At 33.0% G+C, this 25,837-nt stretch overlaps 1 protein-coding gene across 1 annotated transcript; it reads left to right on the top strand.

Annotated features, from left to right (window-relative positions):
* The first annotated feature begins 389 nt into the window (after positions 1–389).
* Positions 390–25,837, top strand: LOC132941108 (52 kDa repressor of the inhibitor of the protein kinase-like). Its single transcript, XM_061009012.1, has 2 exons — positions 390–412; positions 25,146–25,837. The coding sequence occupies exons 1-2, from the start codon at positions 390–392 to the stop codon at positions 25,786–25,788; spliced, it is 666 nt and encodes a 221-aa protein (XP_060864995.1). The 3' UTR covers positions 25,789–25,837.

The raw sequence follows: 25,837 nt of genomic DNA on the forward strand, positions 1-25,837 counted from the left end.
TTACACATATTAGAATATAGTATATTTACCATCACAAATCCTAAGTGACAACATTAATCATATTATATTTATATAAACTAGGTAATTATTAATATGATATATAAAATATCGTTATACAAATTAAATCCAAAAACTTAATTAATGCCTGATGCCTGATGGCTGATGGTGTGATATTATAATAAACAATGTTTCAAAAAAGGCTAAAATAGATCATTATTTTAATCATATTTTATTTTAATACATACATAATATCCTCCTTTACAATTTGGCATAAATATTTATTTATAAAATAAAAATATACATTTATGCATATAATTATAACTCTTAACCATAATATAGGTGTCACATAATGCATTTCATTAGATTTAAACTATTTATTTTTTATTAACATGAAGTACTTGCTGACGGAAAAGTGAGGTCGGTCAAACACGGTGTTTTAAGTTAACAATTTAACATAATAATTGTTATTTGATTTGAATAAATATTTTGAATAAACATATCGCCTGCAGGCTGCAATAAATCCAAACCAATATAAAGTACACATATACTATAATTAAATTATTAGTGCAACCTATTTAGTATTTTGTTAGCAAACAGCGTTTATGATAATATGTAAAACAAACATCTATAAAAGTCATCATCAGTGTCCAATAACAAAGTTGTATTGTTATAGATGTAATCAAAAGCAGCAGTTGGTTTTATTAAATGATTGGGGTGCAAAGGGTTGTCATTTCACTGAAGTATAAAATGTATGAAGGGTGAAATGGATTTTAATTGACTTATTTATAAACTATAATGACTAGTGTGAATTTTTTTTAACGTTTATGTAGAATATACGAACACTAATATGTTAATTTACTCATATAATTAGTCAACGCGGATTGTAAAGTTTTTATTCTTTATTTTTTACATTTAGTGGGGTATAATATTTAATTGTACGTTTGATTGAATTCAACGCAATACTTATAATATTATACAGAAATACTGACATTTTTAAATTGTATTTTTTGGTATTAGAAAATCCTTAAGCGTTTGTATGATATCAGACATTTTAACGTTGAAGTAATTTGTACATTTTATTATAAATATACGTTTATATTAATTTCGTGTAATCAAAATTATTTTTAATTTAACGACGTGCTGTGTTCATTTTTAGTATTAATTAGAAAAATTGTACGCTAAAAAAAAGCAATGAGTCTATACTAAAATTGATGGTTGGTGATCAATTTGCATGTCAATAATTATCAAAATATTACATATCACCCCTCTGATGTGTGTATTTATTATCGATTAAAAATAATAAACTTTGATGAATCCGAGTAAATAGATTATAGCTTAAAAGCAATATATTTTCCGATAAACATAATTCGTTTATTATATTTTTATCTCGTGTGGTCAGTCTTTTTTTTGTTTGTCGAGAAATTTTGCATAATGTATCTGCACTATAGCTATATATATAATTTATGTATTAAAACATTAAAGTAATTACATTTTTTTTTGAATTGACAGTTCATTTTTAGCAATTTATTTTTGGATTTAAATTCTGTTCTAAACTCATGATTATATTTTGTATTGCAAATTTATCGTCGTATTTAGAATAATAATTTAAATATTTATGGTTATACCTAAATCCATTAGATTTTGACTTTTGGCTTTGTATAAAAACATTTATCTCTGCAGCAGTATATAGATTTATGTTCGTAGTATTCCTCGGTTTGTTTAAACTTTGTTAGGAGTGTGTTAAGACCATTGATTTTATGTACACTACTTTTACTGCGACTTTGACCGTGGACCCGTAATATATCTCACAATTAAAGTTATTTTACAAACTGCAACAAACAAAAAAATAAAAATGTGCAAGAACGTAATAAATTTATCCGTACCATTTTACAAAGATGGTCATAAAGAAAATATTTGAAAACAAAAATTCAACTAAAGTGTATCACGCGTATATTTTGTTAATTTGTAATGTTTTATTTTTTAAACGTATATCTGCATCGACTGTACAATTTAAATACATGTATACAATTTTGTAACTTTTTTATTCATGTTATTATGCATTTATAGTTGGTGAAACACATTATAATATTGTATAATTTGTTATAATTCAAGCGTAAGAAACTATGGTAATAAATGATTATGAAGCGAAATTTTCCTCTTAGTCTCGACGAATTATTAACGAAGAAACCCTGTAACCCGAGCAACGAGATCACGCAGCGTTTCGGAAATTTCGGGTCGGTTGGGGTTTTGCTTAAAGCGATATTATGGTACCACATAATACTGATACCGGTAACACAAACGTGGTTAATGTTTACCGAACAAAATGCGTGGATGACTTAGCGAGAGCGTAAACATGGGATGGATTAATGGTTTTTGCGTCCTTTCGACAAAATTCTTGAAAATCAATACCTTACATCGAGCAAACCTATACCTACTATGGACTCTTATATACGCGCAACTTTATATTATATAACATCATTAATATCCACAAAGAAAAAAATCGTTAAAAATGTAAAATTAACATTTAAAATGTAAAACGAAAGTTTTATTTTTACACTAAATTATAAAGGTACGCAAAATTGTGCGTAGGACGTGTACCTACAGCGCGTATATATCAGGTGTGTAATTAATGTGGGGGGGAGGGAGATAGATCCAACCCAGAGCCTCTATAATATAATATATAGACCACTCACCACTGCTTTCCTTGAAAATGCAGTATTTTATGTGTGAAAAATTGATATCCCTCCAAGAAAAATGTCTAATTACGCCACTGGTATATGCAATGTACATAATATTATATTGTTTAATTCAAAAATCCTTAAAATTGATTGAATACAATGTATATTGTTATAAAATAAGGTTGCTGCTGCAATGATGGTATTTAGAGTTAAAACACAGTGTCGGCCATATGCGAGGACCCTTCGCATCCTTGACGAAGCCCATAAAAACGAAAAATAATGTGTACAAGTACACGCGTGGTGTAAAGTTGTCGTTATTGGAACATCATACGAATGAGAAATCGGAAAACATTCGAACTCAAGTATAGCCGGTCGCCGCCGTTCATTGTCACACATATTATTATTATTTACTATACTACTGTATACATCGATCGTAATTTTGTGCCGCGTTGATAATAATAAATTGTATTACTCTTGCGGATGTGTTTCGGATCTTTTTTTTTAAAAAACAATTTCTGATCGGCTATCAACCGTATGTGCGCGTGATATTCAAACTGACGAGTGATGACTGGCATAGCGCACGGCGGGTGTGCTGCGGGTTTGTCACGGTATAATAACAACGAACGGGTGATATATATTATACGTTTACGTGTATACACCTACGCGATGCGTAAAGTGTGTTCGAAATCCTTTGTCAACACATATATACACACGCCGAATCTTGTGTGATCGTTCTCGTAGACAGAAAGTTTTATTGGCGAATATAAGTGAAACAAAGTGCGCACGGGGTCGTGGTCCGTGAAATGTCCTTTTAGTCTAATAAGCCGGACCACAGCAGTCGCGGGCTGCGGCGGCGATAAATTGTCCGGGATACGCGACCGTGGGCCCGACGTGGTTTTTCGCGATCGTTTTCCAAACCGGAGAACACTGCAGCAAAGTCCCGTGCGTGGTGGTTTTTTTTTTCTTATTATTCCACCGGACCGTGAGAAACGCGCGTTCTTCTCGCGTGTAAAAATATACGACGGTCGAAATGAATTATTATTATTATATTATTACGAGTGAGAAAAAACCGAGAGAAAAAAAAACGTTATCCCACATGAATGTATATACATATATTATGTACACGGGCGAAATTGATCGAAAGAAGATTCCCCTCGCCCACATACTATTACAGTACCTATATATAGTATTGTTATTATGTTATATAATATATACGCGCGCGGTCAACTCCTAAATATTGTCCGCGGCGGCGACGGCTATGCTGCCTCAAACGACGTGTACGGGGGTTTTTATTATCACCCTACCCATTACGCGCATATACGAGATATTATAATAATATACAATATAATGATAATAAAATATACAATATAGTTGAGGTACCTATAATATATAATATTATAATGCGCGCGACGACACCCCCGGTCAACCGATATCCCATTGTACGACGCCCGCGAATCGTATTATTGTTATTATTGTTCGATGGGAAAGTGAGCGGGGGAAAAAAACAAAACAAAAATACAACCTTGACGGATAGCGTGTAGAGATTTATTGAATGCAAAAGTTAATACCGCCGGACCCCCACCCGGCCAGCCACCCACCCACCCGCCGTACCCTACACAGTCTACGGCGACACACCCCGCCGCCGCCCCCGACAAGGCGCGGAGGACCCCTTTCGTAACGGTAATTCGGCCGCTTCGACGGCGCGGCGGCGGCGATATAGAAAATTTCTCGTTCGTATGCGCGTGGGGTGGCGGCGGACGTCGGCCGAGCGGCATTGGGTGAGAGTGAGACAACGGGTGAGAGGGAGTGAGAGGGAGCCAGCGAGAGACGGCGAGCGAGAGAGAGTGTAATAGTATATATTGCAAGCCGCGACGGAACAGCGTGACGTGTACGGCGACGGTGTGGGGCGGGGTGAACGCGCGCATCTAATTATTATTATCGCCGCCGTCGTTGTTATTGTCGTCGTCGCCGTCGTCGTCGGTGCCGCCGCCGCCTTTTTCGTCGTCGTCGTACAGTGTGCGTGTGTGTGTATGTGTGAGTTCGCGGCGCGCAGTGTGTGTGCGTTGCGTGAGTGTGGGTGTGTGTGTGTGTGTGCGTATATATATTGCCGACGACGCCGCCACCCTCTGTCGCCTATATTATTATTATTATTATTATTATTATTATTATTATATATACAGAGCCGCTGCCTCGTCGCTCCGCTCTACCGTGGCCGCCGCCGACTCGCCCGTCCGTCCGTCCGTCCGCCCCCTCCTTCCGACCCGCCGGCCCGCTCGCCACACCGGCGACTCCCCCGCCGATAACACCGCGGCGCGTAACGACACTGCGACCCGCCCGCCGTCCCGTCGACCCTCTTTTAAGCCGTTGCCGTAACGCCGGGACGAGGTATGGGGGAGAGTGAGGGAAAACGACGAGCGCACTATACATAATATAATATATAATATATATATATATATATATAACGACTACGACGACGACGACGACGACGACGACGTACGTACCGTACGTACGTATATATATATTTATAATATAAAACGCGAGTCGTGTGCGCGAGTTAGCGTGAGTGTGTGTGTGTGTGTGCGGGCGCGACGGAGGGTAAAACGCGTCTCGGCGGGATGCACGCGGAGCGGTGCGGGCCCGTCCCGAAGGGGAGCGCCGTTCGTCGGTGTGGTAGTGTGCGGGTGTTGTGTGGAGCGCGCGCGAGAGAGTATGAGTTTGAGGGAGAGAAGGAGCGAGAGACGGCTAGCGAGCGAGCGAGAGAGGAAAAAAAAATAAATGAATATTCGCCGGCGTCGGTCTGTCGGGGGTGTCTTTATTATTATTCAACGGATAAAAACCCCATAGCGTCGTATAGTAGTATTATGGCATATAGTGATGGTAGTAGTGGTAGTAGTAGTAGTAGTAGTCGTCGTCGTCGTCGTCCTCGTCGACGTCGTATATATATATAATATACCATTATAATATTATATTATATATTATTATTATTATTATAAATTACAATATATACTCGCGAACGCGGTTCTCCCGCGCGCACACACACATACACGACACACACGACACACACACACACCGGACAATGACGCAACCCCCCCGCGCATTTTTATCGGTTATCCGCCGACGCCGCCAGCTTCCCACGGTATACTGTTTCGCCTCCCCGCCCGCCCGTCCGAAGGTTTTAAACGATATTGGCACGGAACCGTTCCGCCGCGTCGTGCGGGTGCCACCGCCGTCCGCTGCCGCCTCCGTTCGTCGTTGTCGTCACACACACGCGCGCAGCTCTTATATTATCATTATATTATTATTATTATTTTTATCGTCATCATCATCATCATCATCATCATCGTGACGATGATGATCGTCGTCGTCGTGGTCGTCGTGGTCGTGGTACACCTCTCTGGTACGCGCGCGTACTAGTTCTTTACAACAACGCCACGTTAAAACGAAACGAAAACGAATTTCGAAAAACACGATTTACCCGCTTCGCGCGTCTTTTCCACGTCCCCACGCTGCGGTTTCGCGTGAGTTTCGTGTGGTCCAGATGTCGGTCGACGACGTCCGTCCGATAATTACCAACATATTTTCGCGAAGTCACTGTCCATTATTTTCCATCTCTGCGGTACGTCATTTTACCGAAAACACATGTGCGCCACCCACGCCCTCACGTTCAATACATTCGGAATCATCGAAATTATACCACACACGCATCCGCGTTGCACACATGACAAAAAAAATATCAAGAAGTCACCCTTGTCACGGATTATATAGCGTTTCCTAGTTATCGATCAAAAAAAAAAAAAAAAAAAAATAAAGAAAAAAATGTCTGTACATGCATAATATCCCCGCGGCGCGGCGTCGTCAAACCCCGAGCCCGGGGAGACACATGTTCGGTCGTATGCGTTCCAGAGAAAGAGAAATAATCCTCTGAAACACCGGGGTTCTCGGAAAAAGGACCATAAGCATTCATATTTGTTCGTATTTTATCGTATTTCGAACACGCTTTTAAATAATAATATAGAACATTATATCATATTTATCGTAAAAACGTTGTGTCAGTATCACGGTGCCCGGTAATATATTATAAATATAATATAATATATAACTATGATCAGCGTGCAATGATAACGAGCTGCAGTATACTATGTATAATATATTTTACAAACGCACACCCGCATGCCACCCGCACCCGAGGCACGCCGGATTGGTCATTTAAACCATACATAATATACTACTAAAACTGCCGATCGGGTAAATCGTTTTCGGTAGATTATCTCGTCCCTTTTCTTAGAACAGCACAGTGTGATTCCAGAAGAACAAAAAGAAACGGTCGGGCATTTATAATAGCTGCCGCTGCGCATTACGACCATATTTATTGTAGGCATTAAAACTATTAATTCAACACACACATACGGTCGGGGCATGTATTATATTATTATAACATATTGAAACGCATTCGTTCGGACGTTTGGTCATATTATTTTCGAATTATTGTGTACATAATAATAATATTATAGTGTGCCCCCAATGCTCGTATTTCGTTAGTATTTTTATTATATATTCGTTATTCGACACAACGCGAGTTTGTGTGCCGCGGGAGGCGACGAGAAAGACCCGAAACGTCATGTTCGACACGTGTTCCAGCGGCGGCGGCGGCGGTAAACAGAAAACACATGCGTGTTCTGCCAAAGTTGACCCGATTTCTGGGAACCGCTTTATAACCCTCAATTAAAGTTTAGCAACTAAATCTGCGTCTGACGATTGAATGCGCGTCTCCGCATAATGTTGTAAATCGTTTGTATATAATAATAATTTATACCGCGGATAAAGGGTTGTCATGGTGCCCGCGATCCGAAGAAGAATGAAACCGTTCGTTCATTGTTTATATAAAGTATAAAAAAAAAGGTCGTCGATTATTGTTCACGCGACATTTAGATGTTATACATACAATACCTACGTAGAACGTTGTTTATATATATGTTTATGTATATACATCCGTTCGATTATATATATAATATATATACATATATTATGTATATACCGTTACTTAAATGTATAACAAGTAATTGATTTGTGCTACTGACTCTCGGGGTAAATATTTATTCTCCACTTGTTAAACATATTTCCTTAGGCTCAATAATAAACCGATTACTTAAATAAACCCGCGTTTATTAGTTGGATTTATTTATTTAGTTGCCGTGGGGAGGGGGAGGGGAAACTATCAAACCATAAAACAATTGAAAAACAATTTTATTATTTCCGCCTTTTAAATTGACCGCGTTCACAATAAACCTTTTGCATTATACAACTATAATTAAATAGTTTTATGGTTGAAAAAAAAAATGTGTCGCAAAACAATTAATGATGTTTATTTATATAGCAGTTGATGAGTTTAAAAAGTTTATACATGAAAACTTTCAGTGAAAACATCCTAAATGTATTAATGAAGTTCGATCAAAAGTGGTCGGCAAAATAAACTTTAAACAAAAATAGTTTTTTAATATAATGTTTTTTTTTTTTTTTATTTGTTGCTTGCTTGTTTGTTCGGTAGATATGTTTAATTTTATAATTATTTAACTTGTTCGTCTTTAATATAATTAATTAGATATTAATTTTTAAATATTTAATGTTATTATGTATTTTATTACCTTTGCAAATTGGATTATAGCGAGTTGTATTACGCCATTCCACAACCACTCTTATTTTTAAAGATCATTCTGTTAGGTATTACCTACTTGATAAATATTATTAAAAATGGGTCAAACATATTTTATTTTTGTTGTTATTATACTTTTCAAGCATCAAATAAAATTAGTTACACATATTATGCTCTGAAGTTGAGCTTTCGATATGGTTCTTAATTACTCTCTTTGAGTTAAAAAGTAAGTAATTTTAAATGTTTTTACTTATACTATATATTAAAGCTAACAATATTAGTATTAATAATTGTAAAACAAATAGTGAACAAAAACTAGGTATTAAAAAAAAAGGGAACTCTCTCTGCTGTATAAATTATAGGTCCCGAGTGTACCTCTGTACCTATATAGTCATTGAGTTATAGGTCACCATAATGGATATGTTAAATTTAAATACATCACTCAACGATAAATCATTACAGCACAAATCAATTTCTGTATATCTTACGATGTGGATCAGCATCTAAAGATAGTTTATCTTATATTATGTTATATTAGTATTTTCCTTATAATTGTCATAATTAAATAATTTCATTTTTCCCTAAAACATTGATTATAATGGTATATATATTGCTTATACTATGGCTTATTTTGGTGCCTTAAATCCCGAACCTTACTTATAATTTCACTACTATACAATATGTAATAACTATATATGTAGGTATAACTGCAGTTATAAGTAACCAATACAAGTCAGCCAATTCAGCCAATACCGTTATACCGGCGTATCGTATAGAGTGGTGTGAATTCTGTAAGTTTCTTGGTATGAATATCTTCAAAGGATCTAAGTATTTTAAAAATGTCATTACAATTAATATAAAAAAATAGTAAACGTAGTGATGAGAAGTTTCGTGCCTCTGCAATTAAATTTTTAATTGAGGAAAATTGGTGATTTTTGTTTAAATATCCAATTAGTCAAAATTGTAATTATTACAAACGCTTATGAAAAACAATGGTGACTGTAATGCGTAATTACTTCAAGTTGACCAAAACGTTTGATGGTAAGTAATATTCCTAAGAAAATTAACAAGAATTTTTCAGTAAATACTGAATAAAATGATCCATTTAAGAGTTATTTTTTTTTATATTTATGCGAATTTTTAATGTTATTTTTGTTAAGTACATTATGTAAACAATAAACATATTTAAATTAATACAATGAATTGTATACTGAATTTTCCTACGATATAAACAATGAAATATGTTCAAATATAATAAAATGCTTTGCGATGTTTAAATGTTTCATAATGCTATCTCGATTTACAAATAAGAAAAAAATAGCACCTTATGCAGCCAGGTACCTATATTTTTAAAGTTTAAATCCAGTCTATATTACCATCCAATGATATTTACTGATGATTGGCGATTACCGAACGGCAACCCTCTTTGCGATTTGTTTAACCAGATAATAATTTTATTGCGTACTACGAGATTCCTTTAATAGCTACTCGGTTATTTTTATTTATTATTTATCATCGTCATTATTATTATTACTATTATTTAACAAAGACATAACACACTTAAACCTGTTGCTTCTTTGTTGTGTACACAATAAATCACCAAGGCAACATAAGATAATAATATATATTGTACAAGGCACTTTAAATTTTAATACAGTTAAACCACCAAACTTTTAAATGTACAATATCTGCGAATAAACGGTACCTATTTATATTTAAATATGTATGTTCATCAGTTTTACTCTATTTCTTAAAGTTTTACAAATTTAACGTTTTTTTACGGTTTTAAATTCTACGGAACTTCTATTACTTGTTACGTCACGTCACATTACTTAATCGTTAAGCATATAACCACCAACTTTAAATCGTTTCGCCAATAATATGCAAAGTTTTATCATAAGCATAATTATTGTGAATTAGAAAATGATGTTAACCATTCTTACATTTTAACGTTCTTGCAAAAATATAATTTATATATACAAATAATAATAGTAATTTTTGAGGTGGTACCCGTATTGTACTTATATGCAATATGCCCATCGTAAATATTTATTAATTGTTTATTATTTATATTAATAATACAACTGTAATAATCGTATAATAATTATTATTGTACAAATATTAATATTTAATTATATACCTAACCACATAAGAAATACACACACACACACACACTACATAGTCCCATGCAAGTGATCCAACATAATCTTTAATAGCTTATGAGCATTTTAACATGAATAGTATTTTTGAGGGGTAATTTATCTGAAGTTTTCGAGGAAATTGTGAAAAAGTTCATAAAAACAGTAAAGACGCATGCAAACAAGTGACCGCTTTTAACAAAATCTCGGTAATCCAGAACCACTCACTCAGAATTGTTTTTTTCTCTGACACATCAGTTACTTCCAAACTTAAAGACGAATGTCCATTATAATACCCTTGTATACCATACTTTTTTGGTTTTCATTTTTGATGCGTGGATTTTTAGACTTTATATACTCTACAGTCAGTGTCGTCATATGGATACAGTTGTCAGTTTTATCAACGATATTTACTATAAAAAATCATAATCGATCATAATCAAATAGTAAGCATTTCATATTATATTCTATTTTAATACGAGAATTATTAATAATTGAATATTAATAAATGTATAGCTATTTTTTTTTTTTTTAATTTTAACTTAAGACAATCCATACATTTATGTAGCACGCATTAAGTAATTATAATAAAATATATAGTTTTTTAATTTAGTCAACACCGATAATTTTTATACATTTTAATGGCATTAAAACTTATAATAACTGCGATTGGTTGAAATAAAATATTGATATTTTATTTGTGTTACAACATTGCCGATAACAAGTAAAACGACGACCGCTATAAACCACAACGTTCTTGAACAGTATTTATTACATGGTTAATCCTTTAAGTTGGAATTATCTAAAATCGTATACTACACAGAAAAAACACAAATAATAGTGACTTACATAGATTTACGTAAATACTAAATCCATCACTAATAAGATCGATGATATTATAGAGACTATAGGTGCCTTAATACATAAGACTGTATAATATAATACAATATAGGCGTTATTAATCAGAAATAATATTATTGATTTTTAATTAAAAATTTATCATACAAATGTCAACGACAATTTATTAGTTATTACTCAATCATTTAAGCCACCAGCAGTAATTTAATAGAATATAGTATACATTTCATAATATACGTATGATTAAAATAAGCACAACGAGATAGTAAGGTACACACGAGTGTATTGCTCCGTTCTCTATATATATGTCTTTAAACATTCATACTGTATGATATAATAAATTCTAATCATCAAATTGTAATTTTTATAGGTTGAGCCATATTACTAAAAAATAGCCATACTAAAAAAATACTATTTACATCTGAGATAATAAAATCTGTTATCAATTTTATTTATTGTAGGTATTTAAATGTAATTAAGATTTAAAAATATATTTGATTTATTGCGCTTAATTTTAAGTATATTATTCTGTTATTCTGCGCGTGCTTATACATTTGTCATTTTGTCTATTCCCATAACCGATGATTATCCCATCTTGTCAAGTGAATGATATTTCAGCGGATATAAACTTATTTGTTAGATTACAATGAACACAGGGTAGTATTATTTTTATTACTATTGTTTTTATTAGGGAATAATAGAATTGAGAGTGCGCTCAGTCGTAACTCGTAGTGCCACCCGACAAATATGACTTAAAATAATTTCTGCCCAATTTGTCAACTATCTATGTAGTTTGCATAATTATTTGTAATGTGCAATTTGTGATTATAGCAGCAGTTTTTATATTATTCAGCTAATGTTAATTAGCCATTGAATTGTAGGTGACCAAGTCAGGATTAAGGGGGGGGGGTCCAGGTGGGGCCATGGCCACTGGGCCTCAATAGAATTTATTTAGGGACCTCAAATTTGTCCACTACTTTTTTCGTTATAGGCTAGTTATAACATACCATAAATCACCTAAAAAAATCGATGATTATTTAACGAGAAAAAAAGCTTGTAAATTATAATTTATAAATAAAGTGATACATTATTCATTATTTATTGCTATGTACCTAATACTTATATATATTTATTATAACAGGTACCTAATATTAAATAATATATGGATTATTATTTTTTTTTCATACAGGGGCCTCATTTAAAACTTTGGCCCCTGGGCCTCAAAATGTCTTAATCCGGGTTTGTAGGTAACACAGATTTTCTGTAACCTCTTTATTTGCCAAAGTGACTGCATAGCATTACGTTAATATATATGAAATAGTTTAGTAGATTGTCGAATGGATAATTAACGAGCCCAGAATACAGATTTTTTCTGAAATGAAAGAAATGTATGACATGATTTTGAATATTATACTTATTGTGGTGTATACCTCGCATTAAGACAGTGGTCCGAGTCATTTGGGCCAAATTTACTCATAAAGGTTTAAGGTACTTTTGACAACAAGGCGTATACAATTACGTATTGTAAAAAAATAAAATTGTGTCAATGGTTACTACTATATTATTATATTATTATGACATTATCTAGAATGCAACTAATATCAACTAATAGAATATTATCCGTCCATTTTTATTATTAGTTATTAGTTATTACCCGAGATTTTAATAATACACAATATAGTGGTTAATATTGATATTTCAGTACTGTTACAATAATCGGCTAATGTTAACCTTAACATTATCCAGATGTAAACTACAACTGCTACTGCAGCCGTTACATACTCATAATATATAATATAATATCATTGTCGATTATTTTCTCGTTCTATCGGTGTAGAACGATCAAGCCAATATTGTTTATATTTATAATTTATATTATTAATGTAATAGCAGTGCATAATAATTATCTAATTATGTTTTCAACCGAAAATATATGCCGCTTAATTATAACAATTATACAATATAGCTACACCTAGCACACTTTTTACGAGAAACCAACAATTATAACTGTAGCACATTGGCACCAATTAATGATTACCTAGTGATAAAACATGTTATTACATTTCCGAACTATCTTCCTGCAACAGTATTTATCGTGCAATTTTATACTGTAATTATCGGCTGTACAATACAATATATAGGATGATTCACCAAGAATGCTCAACCACATTTTTTTTTCCAGAGGTAATAATGAATTTATTCAAATACTGATATTATTTAGAATCGTTAAGTATATTTAAGGACCATATTTCCAATTGTATAGATCTTATATCATTTAAGAAGTGTCCTGTGGCGATACAAACTTGTTCAATTCAAATAAGAACCGACCTTTTTAGCAAAAATTATTAAGAAAAAGATTTTATTGTAGATTTTGATTTATCTAATATCTAAGACCAGACCTCGGCCTTAATAAAAATTTGAACCAGTAGTTTCTGTGAGTAATTCAAATGTATATATTGAAAATAATGGTCCTTATAAAAATATAAAATATATGTACCTATAATATTGGAAATAGTATTTATTACATACACGAGCAGTTTTTAGTGATTATTAGTGATTACTGATTAACAATTTAAAGAGAAAAATGGAGATTCTTGTTTAAAAAAATAAGTTAGTATGGCCACAGAACCCTCCTTAATTGTTAAAAAAAAATCTAAGTGTTTGAAAATATGGCCATTAAGTAACTAGCATTCAGTTGTAAACGGTGTAAATTTCAATAAATTAGTTAATAAATATTTAAATAGGAAAAAATTAGGACGTGTATGCTTGGTGAATTGCTCGGTACACTATATTATATTATATGATTGTAAGAGGCAAAATATATAATATTTAAAATAAAATGAAATAATTTAATATACAAGTATGCAGCATGCACCAGTTTAAAGCTTTATCGGTGTAAATGTAGATTAAAGTTCATAACATGTTCAGTGAAAAAAATTGACTATTTAAAGAGTACTTTAATTTTTTAAACTATTTTTAATTCATCAGTATTTTTAGTTTTTTCAATGTTACTATGTGAGGTAGGTCTTTGACAAAAAATATTGATTTTTTTATATTTTAATGGACTCAATATTAAGTTTTTTTAGAAATTAACATGGTATTTTACAATCATTAAAATGTAAATATCAAAAAACGATTTCCACAAAACCTAGCAAAAAAAAAATAGTTTTTATTTGGTTTAATCTAAGTGGTGTTTTTACAATAAATAAAAATAAAAAATAATCATAATTCATAATACAGTCTCTGTATAGGTATAGCCCACAATGTCGTGCGACGTACTATATATACAAAATTGTAGTCATTGACACTTATATACATAAAATACGTATCAAAGTCGTTCAACAATATTAATTATATATTGTGGCCACGTGAATATATCGTCAATACTCAATTATGTTATTATATATGTATACATTTATGATAAAATTATCTCGTTATATAGTCTTACCGAATTATCGTTAATACGATTGTCTTGTTTTTATTTTTTTATTATTTAATCATTTATGTTATTTGTATTTATGACGTAAGTGTGTGTTAATTCACTGTACGCCTATACAGTTTCCACACGGAATATATAAGTACCCCAATTAGTATTTTATGACTATATATACACAACAGTGTGCGTAAATGGAAATGTTTATTTCTCAAAGGCCCGTTTCGTATTTATTTTTTTTGTATCCCGAATACTTTCTCTCTTTTTTTTATAGTGGTTGAATAAATAATTTACATTTCCAATGAATCTGATAAAATTGAAAGATTCAAACCGGTAATTCGTGGCTTCAATAATATACGTACAGTTTTATTTGTATATTTCTACGTTTACGTTAATTTTAAATTACCTTTTTCAGACTAACATGATACATTTTTTTTATTGAGTTTATTACATAAAATAAAATATTGAATTTTTTTTTACTCAACTGCGACTTATACTTTATAGTGTTTATACTGTTTGCGAGTATCTACCTAATTTTATTTAAATTATATCACATTATTATTTATTATCGAGGCAAACTATAAATATTTTATTTATGCAATGTGTTCATATTATTATTATTGAATTACACGATTCGTCAGTAATGCCTGAAATATTTAAATGACTAGTATGGAATATTATATAGGAAACAATTGTGACCACTTATGACAAGTTCAGTGTATAACAATAAAACACGAAACATACATTTTTAACGTGCAGTGATATGCAATTTATTGTAAATAGGTATTCATTCGTATGTGTTACACACACCTATATAATATTAAAATTCTATCAAATTTAGGCTCGAAAAGCTGTTAGTAGTATATTATATATGTATAATATATTGAGCATTATAATAGTTATAACATATTCATAGATATTGTTTTGTTGATTTTTAAAATTTTTTTTTTAATATAGGTGTCTATTATAGTCATATTACAGCAGCTGACTGTTGAAAGTATCTTATATAAAGTTAGTTTTCTTCTTGTTGTGGCATTTGACCATTCCCTTTTTCCTATGTACTTTCCATATTATGCATTTTGAGAATTGTAATATTGTCCGCAGTTACATTCCAATGGGAGGTTATTCATATGGAGGATGAATTCTAGAAATAATGTGCACATATCCAGTGTGGCGATGTTTATTGCAAACCCGATTTCATAGGAAAAAACCCAAAACTCAAGATAAAAGGAGATTTTTGTACTTAGACTTTTTTAATTATTCAACTAAAAGTTATTATTTACACTAAGTAATTGTTTGATCATTATGGTATATATTAACGCGGTGGCGTTTCAGTAGTCACACCAATGTGACTTGAATTGGAAGACAAACTGCCTAAAGTAAGATTTTAACTATTGGATTTTTAGAGAACAATCATCGTAATATAATATTTTGCTTTTATTTCAAAAAGAAAGCATTTTAAGTATAATATGGATGTATATAACATATACATATATAACATTAAATCGAGGAGAGGAATTGCGAACGAGTCATACAATTGCTGCAATTCAAAGCAATAATAAAATATGGTACCCGATATAAGACGGCATAGGTATCGTCGATATTTATTGGGATAGTTTGTTGTCGCAATAATTCACTACTTCATAGTTCATAGTAAGCCACAATTAGTCAGCTGTATTTCATATTTACTGATGTCTGGCTCTTATCTGACGCGAGACACATTGATGCGAGTACCTACCTATGCCACTTAAGTTTTACTGCAGATAGCAAGTATTACATATTTGAAGAAGGTTGAAATTCTTATTGTGTACCTATTTACCTACTTGTTTAGTTTGCGAGAAGATTATGCGTTGAATATACAATTAAACGTTTAAATAAATACAGTAATTAATTCGAGTAAAAAAAACCCCGACTGCCAAAAGGAAAATTCGAACTGACATTAATAAAAAGAGATTGCCCAGATTATACAATATAAGACTAAGCGGTAATTGTGTGTATGTGTGTGAATACCTACCTATGATAAGTTGAAACTCGAGCACACTATTAACGAGCGAGGGGTGATAGTCATTGCCGACAAAAGATTTAAATGGTCAACTTGAGTCTTTTTATACATACCTCTCGCATAATAATAATAATAATTATAATAGTTTCTGCAGTGTGCTCATTGTCTTATCTTATTCTCAAGTGTTTATACGGTTAGTTGTTACTAGTATTATAATAGTCGCATAGACTGTAGACATATTATACTTGATATACCAACTAGTGTGTTCTACATGATGGGATCGTTTGAATTGTTTTAGCAATGACATGACATTGAAAGGGGGTCGTATGCAACTCCGAGTTAAGTTTCGGTGGTGTTTACGTACAATGTAAATATATACGATCTGGACGAAACTATACGATACGGTTATACTTATGATACATACATGATGAAACCACCGTGTTCGTGTGTACATATTTAACTGATCGAAGTCGGAAGTCCACTGCACTGTATAATATAGCCGTAGAAAATACTAAGCGCGTGTACATTATTATACGCACACAAATGATACGACATACCGATACAATAGCGTGCGCCTTTCTCGCAATTAAATGGATGGTATATTGTGTTTGAATTAATGGGGGCCACTGACTGCTGCAATCATTTGACAATAAATCTTAATATGAATTTACTTTTAACACTATATTATTGCCGACCGATCCATTTATAAATAGTTATTTACAATTTCATACATCGTACACCGTTATTCGCTACCTACCTATATTATAATTTAGGCAATTAATTTGTTCGGCCGATTCGGTTGTTTGCTTAGTCTATCGAAGTCAGGTTTTTTATTATTGTTCTTTAATATTCAATTAAAACCATTTTTATACTCACCTAGGCGGCTAGACGATTCGTAAATATATAGTCGGTAATCAGTAGCACATCACGCAGACATCGATTCATGGTGGGAGGATGATCTTGTAGCTGCACGTACATATATATCGCTAGCGTTAGGGTATGCCCGTGGCATATACAAGGTTATTTAATATTGTATTGATATTAATATAATATTTCACATAGGCTATATTATTATCAAACCAAAAAAAAATGGCAGCGTAAGGGTACAGACGTACATATCTTGGTATATAATACCATAGTATAGCCAGTATATATGTCGTCCCCTTACGCTACCATTTTAATTCCTTTACGTGATGAAATGATATAGTGAGGGTACTATTGTAATAACCTTGCATATTTAAGCCATGGGTATACCTATACTATTATAATATACTATATTAAACAATATCAAATATTATGTATTTAATGTTAAGTGCATATATATCCTATAATATGAAAGCTAAACAGCGGTCCTGCGACAGACATTTATCTATAGAGTTACTACACACTTGATTCACGCCGCTTTACGAAAACATGCGTAACAGTATGGATAGGTATACCACGCGCGGTTATCTGGTAAATTGTAAATAATATAATATGGGTTATAGTTGTATATAGGTAACCTACACGCGTGCAATAGATGAAAGCCCGACGGTGAACGGTTATACTCAAGCACATGTTGTATATATACCAATTTATATGTAAGTACCCGGATATATTATACGAACTAAAAAGTAAAAATCAGCAATATATCCACTAAAAAATGCTTAAATATGCTTTAAAAAAGTATCGGATAAATATATTTAAATATAGGTTATGATAAAGAAATTCTAAGTGCCCTTAACTTATTAATATAATGTACCAATATGTCAATGTATGTCCAATAGCGTGGTGTATTATGCGCAAGGTATTCAAAAGCCATCGAGCGTTATGATCTGAAACTCACAAACTATATTGAGGTAACATATCGATTTTATTCCAAAATATAACGGTCGGAAAATGTTAACCAGAACTTGTGTTTTGTTATATAAGACAGCACCCATGCATGTTCCGAAAAATAAAATTAAATATATAGTGGAAACCGCAAAAAAACGCCAAAACGCCCTTTTAAACTTAAAAAATAACAAAATATGCGAAACGTACAACGAAAAAAAATTCACATGTACATTATATGCAAATGCACATAAATCCGGACTCGATTTATATGTATATCCGTTATACGAACCGCTACACATCCCTGCAGCAACATATATAATACTATATCGACGTTCAGTGTATATATGATATTATGTATATGGCTATATATATATAGGGCAACGTTACTCGAGTATATATATATATATATATATATAATTTCGCCTAGCAATAACGCATTTGAACCCAGTCAACGATAGGGTTATATATTCGTACGCCTATTCCTGGAATGTTGCCATGTAAACATGGTTTTGCCGCGACTGGTGACTGCAGAGTTCTGCTCCCCCCGGTGCCGTTTTGCGATCCCTTTTGTATACATGACGTACCCTCACCTCTGCGCGTTTTTCGGATTTTGTTACTTTGACGCGAACACGCCTACGGCTGCTATATAGTTTAGTTTTGTGCTGTTCTCTCTATATTGGCGATCACGACTTTCCCCTATATATATATTGAACCGTTTGACGCAAGACCCGTGAAAATTGCAGGTCCAACCGTTTTGGCTCCAAAAGTCTATACCACGTATGCCTTTACAGAAACCAAATGTTTATAGGAAAACGTTCATATTGCACACGACGTATAAAAATGTATTACATATAATGCGTGGGGGTGCAGTGGCCTGCAGTAGGATGAAAAAAGTGTCCTTGTGGGAAATCGAATTTGAAATTTTCTAAATCAGTAGGTATTTATAGGTACGCATATAGATATTTCAATACACCAGCAAGGTATTGCGAGATTTGTTCGTATCATTAAATCAAAGTTTGGGATTTTACTCGCAATTATCCACTGCAGTTTAAAATACAATATAGAAAATAGAAATGTATTCCAAATGAGTTTTGGTGTTCTATGTTAGGTACCTATTAAAATATTTTTTATATTTATTCATTACGTATTTATTATTTTCGTATACAATAAAATATAAATCCTAGATAAATTCCTGAATTCCAAACACTATTTCACCCTGGTTTATCCGGTTAAACATAAAAGGCCTCTGAAATTCGCAATTTTGACATATTTAGGAAAATCTTCGACACTGCAGTGCCTTTTGATATACAATAATATATGAACGGATTGCGGCGCGAGACGAGTGTTTACAAAGTAAAAGAAAAAATACATTATTGTAAAACCAAAAGATTCTTCACTTAAGTAGAATCTTCTTTGCTACACTGTGGGAATTTAAAACCCCCTGGGAACATTTTAACACGAACATTAAAAGCAATACTAAATCTGTTTTTACCCTGTTTATAATATTGCGGGACATCGTCATAAATTCTTTAAATACTTTTATACTTTATTTAGAAACAAAAATCCCGACATACTTTTGATCTTATTTAAGCCCGGTCAAGTCAATAGGAAGTGTCATTACTGGGTGGCTTCTTTCAACAACTCACTCATGTCACTGTAATATAGCCCATATTCTTATTGTGCCTCAGGGTACAGATTGTATAGGTGTTTCTTATAAAAATATAAAAAAAAGACCGAAAAGTGTCCGTTGAAAATCGATGAAAATAGTAAACAAATATAATACGGTAAACAAACTACAATTTAGTATAATATATTAATTGATTCAATAAAACCACGCGGGTAAGTATTATATTTTGAATTATTCTAGTGTGATGTTGAGAAGTGATGCGAAATAAGTTTGCAAAGCTGTGGGTATATATATGTGCCTACTGCCTAAATACCGGCCTTAATTATTGTTATAGACTTCCTCAATAAACATCGATTGTGATTCCGAACGTCCCGATAATGACTCGAATCGGTATTTAATCCCGGCTCTTTTGTAATTTAACTCGGTGTTTAATCCCGGCCCTTTTGTAATTTTATCACTTCTTGATGGCTCGATTTAAAAATCGATTACTCTCTCATTCACCGTATAATAAATTTCCCATTCAAACATCAACGCGCGGGGACGGTACATTTTTTTCCAATTCAATTTTTTCCCCCATTTGTTATTATAATACGATGAATAGGCGGCGATGTGTATGTGTGTGTGCGTATTATATTATAATATAATATATTGTACACTGTAGTACAGCCATCATTATTTCGCTTATTCCGATGGCCATTTATAAACACAATATCGGTACGCGTACACAATGGTGGTTTACCATTCGATTTGTTTTGTAAAAATAATAATATAATCTATTAAAATATTATTCACTGAAGCTGCCAGGAATGTGATCTGCTAACGTGTAATTTGTAAATTACAAGTAGGTAGGTATAATGCACGACGGTTAAACCATTCGCACAACATAATGATATGTACGAATGTATATAAAACGCTTCGCCTCGTGCTGTAATCGAACATATTATTTCTCCGCGCGATTCTCCAATTTTTATTGTCGCTTTCCAAGTACCCACGTGTAATACATACACCCATACGTATAATAGGTACACGGTTCTTTTTTTCATTACCCGTATTTATTTATATATATGTATGTATGTATGTAATATACGTATGCGATCGTTCGCTGTAATAAATTAGACCCAAACAGCCACATAATTGTTATTTCGTGGACTCTGAACAAACGTCTGCGGTGCCGTCTGGACCATAAATTCGTGCAAGGTATATACAACCGGTTGCGGGCGACGGTCTGGTGACCCAATTCCAGATATTGTTGTAAACTATACAAAACAAAATAAATACTAGTAAATCAAAGGCTGTCTGATGTGTCGTCGTCGTCGTCGTCGTCTTCTCCGCCAGTGGTCCGTTTAATAATCGCGTTATATTACCAGGTAGTTTTCCGATTATATATAGTTGTATCTGGGCAGGTATTTTAATTGAAAATGCCCACGAGGGATTCTACATGACTTCAGACCCTTTGTACGTTATAACATAATACGCACAGTGCACACATACTACGAGCAGCAATTAAAAAAGCAAGCTAAACTAATATGGGCGACTATGGACGAGAATTTATTAAATAATCGTATGCAGTTATTGGCCATTCCGTTGATATACATTAACGTTGTTTGTTCAAGTGGCTTTCAAAATGTTGAAAAATAATTTCTCCAAATGCAGTTCAATAAACGCACCTACACTTTTTGTTTTTGGTCGAAATACAGGTAACTTTTGTGCTTTTCTTATGTTCCGTAAAGATGGGTAGGTACCTACACGATTTAAATGGGCCTTTTTACGACGGAAACCATAAGATATAATGATTACTTAAACGCGTATTTTATAGTTGAAACTACAGAATAGCGATAGCCATTATTAACAATTACAATCATTAGACGGTATTTTAGTATAATGTTATGACGTGTACCTATATAACAAAGCATGGTGATGCATTTAGGGTTATTTTATAGCTCAATTAGGTTCCCTATTCCAAATTCGATTTAAACGACTATGCGATTTTGGAAAATATGTACGAATTGTGTTACAAAACTATCCCCGCCAACAACAGACTACTAATATCAAACTACTGGTATTAAAAACTTTTATAACAATTATATTTTTTATACTTGTAATAGATTTATATTTCACTCTAATGTTCTATATACGTACCTACCATGATATTATAACAGACAGCATGAAATGTGTTTGGTGTATATATAGTTTTTGTTGTTTTGATATCGAGTAACTAAATCGAACTATTAAATTGTACATGTTTGTGCAGTAAAGCATAAAAAAAAGTGATCGTAAAAATATAATACACCTATAATATTATAGAGGGGTGAAATACCGAAATATGGATTTATATTACGTAACACCCAATAAACGCGAGATTAACGAATAAGACCCGCTGCGTAATATATATATATATATAGGATAATAAAAATATAAATATAGTTCGCCGATGCCAAACAATTATTATTATTGTATACTCCATGAAATACGCTTTGGTGTGTGTAATAATAATTATTAATATAGTAAGGAGGACTACTATTCGCGAGAAATTCGTCAGTCAGTGTTATATAATATATTATTACGTTGACAACGCAAGACTCACGTTTTGATGTGCCGCCGATTACAAATAGACTGCAGCGTTTATAATTAATGAAATAATATGCACATACCACCTCCACGCCTATTGTTCGAGTCGTACAATTATAAGTGTACTTACAACATTTTATTAGGTAAAAAAAAAAAAAAAGTGTTCAAAGAGGTGGTTTTTTATTCGTATTAAATTAATACGTACATAATAATATAATATAAATGTAACTCGATTCCCCTGACGTTATTTTAATTAAAAAAGTTTAATTTCAATAATAAAAAAACAAAAAAAAAAAAAAAAAACGCACGCCGAGAAAAGAAAAGACTTTTTTTCTCGTATAGTCGCTCTCCAAAATGTCTTTCTCCGTGTCGCTTTTCGCCGAGTTCATTACGAATATTGTGTTATTATTATACATATAGGCGCAGTACGGTGGTGGTAGCTAGGTACAACTTATATTTTATTATTATGCACACAATCGGACGAGACTGCTGCTACACTACAACTATTATACTATACTGCTTTTCGAGTTTTTAATTTTACACTAGACCGCCGCCGTGTCTGTTCACTGCAGGAGTAATTGAGTGGTGCTGGCCCGAGTCTCGTCGCCGCCGTAAACAATTATAATATTATAATACTATTATATAACATCGATGGTACCGCGGCAAAAGGAACTGAGCAACATTTTTCGAACTTTTCAGTAGAGTGAAAAAAACGTTTTGTTGTGATTTTAATATTTTTTTTTTTCTTATACTTTTGACGAGTAATTATTACTTTTTTCGTGTAATTTTTGTTCGTATAATACTTATTTTTTATTCGCACGTCCTTTATATAAATAAACAGTTATGATTGGCTTTCGATTTTATTATTTACGTGGACACGGACATTTGAATAAATTTTTTTTTAATAACTTTGGTGTAGATTGGTTTTTTTTTACATAATTCACCTATAATGCACTTTTATTAGGTATATTATCGTATTATTATAACTTATGATCTCATCAAAATAAAGTGTAGACAAATATTTTTTGTAAAAAAAATCAAAAATCAATATTTAATAAACGTCGCTTGTCCCCTAATCCCTATACAATAATTGTGAAAATGTCGTGTATACCCCATTATTGTCGTTTAGACCATTTTTTTTTTTTTGAGCTAATAAAAATATAATATAAAAGCGTAGTTTATACTGAAAATTTAAATTACGTTTGTCGTCGCACTCCTTTTCACGCATGCGCATTGGAAAACTAGAAAACACATAATATTTTTTCCCGGTTCAACACCGCTTTATGGTCGCTCGGAGTGTCGCTTCCTCGCTTGGACCCTCTTGCGTCTGTTGAGCATCGACATAATAGTAGCAAACAATTACGAGCGGCCGGTAAAAGCGGCAGCCTCGCGCGGAAACGGCGCAACAAGACTCGCCGGGAAAACGTTACCGACGTGTGCGGTGCACAGCCATGGATTACTTTGTCATTTAAAAAAAAAAATTTTAATTGGCTCGGACACGAACCTATGGAATACGTTTATTGAGCGTCGTGTGCAGCGTGTATGCTCGCACGAGCCGAGAACGTCGCGGGAAAAGCAGTCAGACGACGTGAAATCGCGCCGTCGACCACCGCTGTCGACAACCGATCGGCCCTAAGGGGTGCGTTCGAAAACTCAACTCTAGTTAACTCTATAAAAAAAATAGTTACCCAACTTCGTTCGGGAACGCAGAGTTAACTCTGTACTATCGTTCGGGAACGCAGAGTTAACTCTGTACTATCGTTCGGTAACGCAGAGTTGTTATACTCCGGGTTAACTCTTTAACCCGAAAAAATAGGTAGGTTGTTTTAACTCCACCGATAATAATGCTTATCTCCGAACAGTGCCGTATCCAGGGGGTGGGCTTTTGGGCTTAAGCCCCCCCCGAAATCTCAGGAAAAATATTTTTTTAGTAATGCGTTATGCGTAATGGGTTCATATCACAGAACAATATCATATTATCGTTCATGTCATAGTAATAATGTTGACGACCTTTTAGTATATTATGGTTGTGGTGACGCGGTAGTCTTATCACCACGTCTTACTCACTCCGCTCGCGTTACCGCGCTATACGCGCCCCATGATAATATATTGATAACAATAATCTTATTCGTGATATCACAAATTGTTTTATAATATAATCTGTGGTGATACGTGGTGATACCATCATAAAATAATGCAATACTCCAATATACCTACTATCATTAATTATCAACATCAATTTGTGGCTTTTTGCTTTTTAGTTTTTACTTTATATTATATTTAGTGAAGTGTGTCAGTTTTATTAGTTTATAAAATGAATGAAAACGAAAATGAACCTAAGAGAAAAAAAACCAAAACATTGTATTCATACTTTAGTATTGTTGGTACATCACCAACCATACCAAGAGTAGTCGGGACTCAAAAACATCGAGAAAATTATGCCATACTCAATAATGACCATGTCTCTTACTACAGACAATCATTATATTATCCATATTTAGATGATATTTTAGCATCATTTAATGAACGTTTTAAAATGAACTCTAATATTTTTATTTCTTTATCTTCTTTATTACCAAGCAAAATTGGTAATTTATCATTTAGTGATATACAGCCAGCTATTGATTTTTATGAAGAAGATTTAAGATCTAATAACCAAAACATTCACATGGACTTATTAAAAAATGAATTTGAATTTTGGAAGCAAAAATGGTCTAATGAAGAAAATAATTTACCAAAAAATGCATTAGACACATTATCAAAATGCCCCGAAGATTTATTCCCACATATAAATATTTTATTAAAACTTCTTGCTATTTTGCCTGTATCAACGGCATCGGTTGAAAGAAGTTTTTCTTCTTTAAAAAGAATCAAGACCTATTTAAGAAACTCTACCGGTGAGGCAAGATTAAACGGATTAGCTCTTATGAATATCCACAGAGACATACAAATTGACACAGATGCTATTTTAAATATGTTTGCGTCTAAAAAGGAAAGGCGTTTAGATTTTAAATTGTGACAATTTAATAATGAATGCATAATACATTAAAAACTATGTGTATATATTA

This window comes from Metopolophium dirhodum, chromosome 1 (genome assembly GCF_019925205.1).
Source record: "Metopolophium dirhodum isolate CAU chromosome 1, ASM1992520v1, whole genome shotgun sequence".
Classification (NCBI taxonomy): Eukaryota; Metazoa; Arthropoda; class Insecta; order Hemiptera; family Aphididae; genus Metopolophium; species Metopolophium dirhodum.

Excerpts from the sequence above, each read along its gene's own strand:
- LOC132941108 (XM_061009012.1), top strand. The coding sequence starts at position 390 with ATGAAGTACTTGCTGACGGAAAA. Across the intron at positions 413-25,145 it reads AAGTACTTGCTGACGGAAAA|TATTGTTGGTACATCACCAA; the intron begins GTGAGGTCGGTC and ends TTCATACTTTAG.